The 5,560-nt window shown below is 34.9% G+C and overlaps 1 protein-coding gene across 2 annotated transcripts; it reads right to left on the bottom strand.

The window, feature by feature from the left end:
* Window positions 1-2,303: 2,303 nt before the first annotated feature.
* LOC112796645 (uncharacterized) lies at window positions 2,304-5,078 on the bottom strand. Of its 2 annotated transcripts, none has more exons than XM_025839199.3 (6): window positions 4,878-5,078; window positions 4,213-4,384; window positions 3,936-4,119; window positions 3,176-3,373; window positions 2,760-2,945; window positions 2,304-2,644 (listed from the first exon to the last, which is right to left on the bottom strand). In XM_025839199.3, the coding sequence occupies exons 2-6, from the start codon at window positions 4,293-4,295 to the stop codon at window positions 2,513-2,515; spliced, it is 783 nt and encodes a 260-aa protein (XP_025694984.1). In that variant the 5' UTR covers window positions 4,296-4,384; window positions 4,878-5,078; the 3' UTR covers window positions 2,304-2,512. The 2 variants fall into 2 exon arrangements, with proteins under 2 accessions (XP_025694984.1, XP_025694985.1); XM_025839200.3 differs by having other exon boundaries at window positions 4,213-4,366; window positions 4,878-5,076.
* Between the last annotated feature and the right edge of the window lie 482 nt (window positions 5,079-5,560).

Genomic DNA, 5,560 nt, shown 5'->3' with positions numbered 1-5,560 from the left:
TTATATTATAAAAGAAAAAAAGTAACTTGTAATCCTGAATAATTCATTCTGTTCATCAAAAAGTTCGAGTCTATTATGGCAAAACAAGGTTACAAGAAGACTACTTCTGATTATTGTGTATTTGTTAAACAGTTTCTTAGTAATGATTTTATTATCCTTTTGATCTATGTTGATGACGTGCTTATAGTTGGTCAAAAACTCAAAATGCTTCTAGAATTGATATAACTTGCAATGTCATTTGCAATGAAGGACCTTGGGCCGGTAGAGGAGATTCTTAGTATAAGAACCAATTGTGATAGAAAGGAGAAGAAACTTTGGTTGTCACAGTACTACATAGAAACAATGTTGCACAGGTTTTAAATGGAGAAAGCAAAGGCCGTTACTACTCCTCTTGCGATACACTTCAAATTGAGTTGCAAGCATAGTCCATCATGTGATGAAGAGAAGAAAGACATGGAAAAAGTTCTATATGCATCAGCTGTTAGTAGTTTAATGTATGCTATGATGTGAACAAGACCGGATATAGCTCATGCTATTGGTTGTGTTAGCCATTTTGTTTCAAACCCAGAAAGAGAGCATTGAAATGAGATATTTTTGTGATACTTCTAACATGAAGTTGTGTTTTGGAAGTGATAAGTCTATTCTAGTTGGTTATACTGACTCAGACATGGCAGGAGATATTAATTCTAGAAGGTTCTTTCATGCTTTTTGATCAACTTTGCGGGTAGAACTGTATCTTGGCAATCTAGATTGCAAAAATTTGTTGTTTTGTCTACTATCGAGACCGAGTTTATTGCCATTACCGAAGCGTACAAAGAGATGCTTTGGATGAAGAAATGTTTGAAGGAACTCGGGTTTACTCAAGAGAGGTATGTGTTATTTTGTGATGGTCAAAGTGCTATACATCTTGCTAAAAACTCTACTTTTTATTTTCGATCCAAACATATTAGCGTGAGGTATCATTGGATATGTGATGTTTTGGATGCTGAGTTGTTGGAACTTGAAAAGGTTCATACTGATGAGAATAGTTCTGATATGATGAACAAAGCATTACCAAGATGGAATTTTGAAGTTTGTTGCCTAATCGCCGGATTGGCGGTTACCTCCACATAATCGTAAAAGGGAGATTTGTTGGGTTTTTTGGGATCCCTTCTTATGTAGAGAAAAAGCCCAAATGTTAGTATCCAAACCCATGAATAGTTGAAGTGGCTGAGGTGAGTCAGGATTGAGTGAGAGATATCTCATTTTAAAAGAAGAACACTAAACACTAAAGAGAAGAGAAGAGAAAAAGTCATTTTCGAACATATACAAAATTGTCTCTGTAAATTGGTCTTTGCAGATTCACTAACCGTTGGATCAAGCTCAAATTTGGACAGTGTATTCCACATATTTGGTTCTTTATTTTCACCGTTCGGATCTTTGATTTGAGATCTGTAGCTAGAGATATTAGCGACGCACAACAGCTCTGTTTTTGTGGTATTTTCATCTTCTTGTTCTTGTTTGTAAGATTTGAAGCTTGGGTTATTTGTCTTGTTGTATGCACGTTTTGTGTAGTAATTTGTGACTCTCTTGTACTCTATTTTCATCATAATGAAGCCATTTCCTGACCTTGGTGGCTCATGGTTTTTACTTCTTATATTGAGGAGATTTTTCACGTTAAAAATCTTGGTGTGTTAGCTTGTCTCTAATTTCTAGTTTATACGATTTTTCCACTTCTATTGAGTATTATTGTACTAATGTTAATACTTGTTGTGAATGGATATTGTTGCTCTTTTAATTCTTGAAAGTAGGGAATTGTGTGTTTTATTCCTATCAATTTATTCAAGTCTTTTTTCGTTTCTTATTGCTAGTTCATTTTTCTTCAGGCTCATCAATGTTATTCTAGTTCTTATATATTGTATTCTCATCTTTTTATGTCAATACGTATATAACTACTCACCTATAAATATATTTCTATTTTGACAATAATAAATTTATGTTTAAAAAAAATTTAGAGACCAACTATAATATAAGCCAACTAAACTAATTCTCTTTAATTTTTTATTTTAAAATTTAAAAAATTAGGATAATAATATTTTTTTAACAGACCTATTTTTTAGCTAATTGGCTGAAATTGGTGAAACCGCTAGTTTGCATAGTCAAAACTCAAAAGTAAATTAAACAAGAAAGAAATAGTACCAAATATCAATTTTATTTCTCAAAAAAAAATTACAGTTTAGTGTTTTTTTAAGGGTGATTTAAAAAAAAATTGAAAACTCGGCAACTCTTCAAAAGTCTTTAATGAATCATGGGCTATAGTACAGTTTAAAGAGAATGATGAAATGTATTTGCAAATATTTCGTTTTTGCCAATATTAATCAACTAATCCAGTACAAACTTAACAGTTAAGAATATTAGATTACATTGGTTAAATTTATATAGAAAAATCAATCTAGTTGCTGCCTGGCTTTACGAAATTTGACATTTTAGAAGGAGATTGACTAGCAGAATTAGAATAAATCCCTGCTGTTCATTATGTCTCATTTATCTGATAGGCCATCGTGTTCTCTCTCCATTGCTCCTTATCCAGATATTTCTCGTAGAAGCTAACTTCTTTGTTCGATTTCACAAGCAATGCAGAAGTGCTTCTAGTGCCATAACGTGTCTGAGAATGCATATAAACAAACAAGTTTCAGCTTTGCACATGCAAAACCAGCACTAAATAGAGCTAGGAACTAGGAAGCATGAAAGCACGAGGAAAGTGTTGGTTAATATTTTACCAAATCCTCTTTGACAAAGATGGAACTCATGGGGCGTTCTCGTTCTGGAGGATGAATCCCAGGTAGCTTGCTGTCCTCATCCTTAATCGTGTTTGTCATTAGTTGCTCAACCATTTCTTTGATGGGAAATTCGCTTTCACCATAGCGATCAACAAGCTCCTTGAAACTATGGCGGAGTCGTTCTGCCTGAAAAATGAGCTCTGATTTCAGTTCCAGTTAATGGTAACTTGCATAGAAGAAATTCTCAAGTACTCAGACAAAAAGAAAATATGCAATGATCTAGTTGATATAACTAACATATAGTTGAGCTACTGGGATTTTGTACAAAAAGTTCAGAAATAATTTGAAAATCTTGCCAATCTGTGTGGATTTCTCAGTAACTACAATTACACAACAACAATTCAACTGTTTATTACCTTGGGCCAAGGAGAATCCAGGGCTGCATTTGTCAAGACATGAATTCCTGGTGTTACAGAAAAATAACCTGGCTTAGGCCTATTGAAGACATAAACCATGGTTGAGCTGCAAATATCAACACAAACTAGATTGAAGCCATTATATACATGTGCCTCTTCAACAATTTGCTCTGCAAACTCCTGAGGACTCTTCTTACTCTGCATGTTGCAGTATTTTCATTTGTTATTTCTATAAATAAATATGTTAAGATTACGCGATGTAAATATGTAATGGATGATATAAATAACTGTTTAACTGTTATGATGTCCATACATCATTTCAGGTGTTTGTGTTGACGTACTGCATGTAAATGGCATAGCATAAACATTGGCAGCACTGTAACTTAATCTCATCAGAGTTAATTAGGAAGAATGCTTAGTCAGCAAGTTGGTTAGCATGGTTAGAAAACGTGAACCAAGATATTTATTCTATAGCTAGCTAGATTAGATGGTAGTATAAATAGTTAGTTCCCTTGTACATTTCAGTTTTCTAGTTCATCACTCTATGAATCTAAGAGAATTATCTCTCGCAAGCTCTATTTTTCTCGGCTTCTTCTTGCACTCGTGAACTAAATCACCAACATTTCCTCAGTTTGCGTAAGATATATAAATGAAGTTATTAGATTATGTTTGAAATTGGTACCATATGAAAATAGTCACATGAATTTGCAAAGCAACAAGATCTTAAGAAACAAAGTAACAAACAGATGGAGTGTGTGACCTGAAGGAATCGCAGGGGCAAGTCTCCCCTGGTCTTGGGTTCCAGAAGGCTTTCAACTTCCCTGAAATTGGTGAGGAAAGCCACCCTTCCATCTCTGGTGGAGCCCAACCATGTGCCACCGCCGAGCTCATCCCTTCCGCCCAATATAATGTCGCCGGCCCACCATCCTAACGGCTCTGTGGGCCTGTCAGCAATAAACAAATGGTTTTCGTTAGTCACCCAAGTTAAAATCAATCACATGTTTGTTACAAAAAAAGGAACCAACACAAGCACTCACCGGTAATAGAATTCGTCCCGGTTGTGTAAGAGAATGAAGGGGTATTTTGTATGAGCTTGCCACATGAACACTGCGATACACATGCCTCTGAATTTCCCTTTGTTGAAACTCACATCAGCTGCATCCAATGCTTATTTAACAATAACATCATCACCTGCAATTGTGATAATTTCTTATAAAAACAAAACAAAACAATAACAAACAAGATAATTGAGTTCAGTAATTCGATTGTGAAACTGACCAGTGTTTAATTTGATACTAAGATAAAATCAATTTCCGAAAAAGTACCAAAAGAAAAAAGCATACAGATAAAATAGTAAGATAATTTCATATTTGCTTCAGGACAATTCAGATAACCAGTAATTAACCTTATCCAGCTCCAATCCATCAAAAGATTTAATTTGCGAAAAGCATCACTGAAAAATCAAGCTCCTAGTCGAGGTTGATTTTATAGAAAATTAACATAACATAGATCATAAGCTTTCATGTAAAGATGTCCTTTGGCGCACACATATTTCGAGTATTGATCAAATTTCAAGCTTGAAACAATCAAATGTTCATAATATTGACTACAATTTCCAGATTAACAGAGTCATTAATAAACTGAAATAAGTTAATTCAGAAAAGGAATTAGATGAAATGAAGTATTTGCATATTGTAGATACCGAAGTAGATGTTGAAGAGGTAGCAGGAGGTGCGTGTAATTGGTGGAACGCTGAGAAGAGATCAATAACTCAGAACGTTGAGAAGGGAAACGAATTATTGGAATCTCGGACAGACTTTTTTTTTTTGGTGACTAAATAAAAAGAAACAGAGAAAAAAAAAAGAGATTATCCTAAATCAACAAGTATAAAATGCTGAAACTCATCACAAGGTTCCGACCAAATAATATGAGTTGGATTGGTCTTGACCGCATATCTCGCCAGCCAATCTGCCACAGCGTTAGCATCACGGGTAATCCATTCAAAATCCACAACCCAAGGTCTTGATAGAAGCTTCTGTATCTTCTGAAGAATATCAACTACATCACAATTTAGCCCATTTGCCGGATTTTTTAAAATGTGCAAAATGTCAAGAGAATCTGTTTCGCACACAATATATCTCAAGCCATAATCCCAAGCTAAAATCAAACCCCTCCAAACAGCAAAAAGCTCACATCTGACGATAGGCCCTGGAGGATAGCTACTAGAACAACCCGAAATCCAACGCCCATTAGAATCTCTAATAACACAACCAATTCCTGCTAGGTTCCAATCAGAAAACAGACTTGCATCACAATTAACTTTAAAAGTGTCACCTGTTGGAGGTTTCCACCTCTTTCGATCCTTGAAAGTTATACACTTGGTAC

This window comes from Arachis hypogaea, chromosome 4 (assembly GCF_003086295.3).
Source record: "Arachis hypogaea cultivar Tifrunner chromosome 4, arahy.Tifrunner.gnm2.J5K5, whole genome shotgun sequence".
In the NCBI taxonomy this organism is placed as follows: domain Eukaryota; kingdom Viridiplantae; phylum Streptophyta; class Magnoliopsida; order Fabales; family Fabaceae; genus Arachis; species Arachis hypogaea.
Note: the sequence above shows the minus strand (reverse complement) of the source record. Positions and strands in the feature narration are given on the sequence as shown.

Coding starts and splice junctions, on each gene's coding strand:
- LOC112796645 (XM_025839199.3), bottom strand. CDS start 4,295: ATGTGTATCGCAGTGTTCATGTGGCAAGCTCATACAAAATACCCCTTC. Junction 4,120..4,212: donor CGGGACGAATTCTATTACCG/GTGAGTGCTTGT, acceptor TATTGCTGACAG/GCCCACAGAGCCGTTAGGAT. Junction 2,946..3,175: donor TGGATTCTCCTTGGCCCAAG/GTAATAAACAGT, acceptor CTCATTTTTCAG/GCAGAACGACTCCGCCATAG.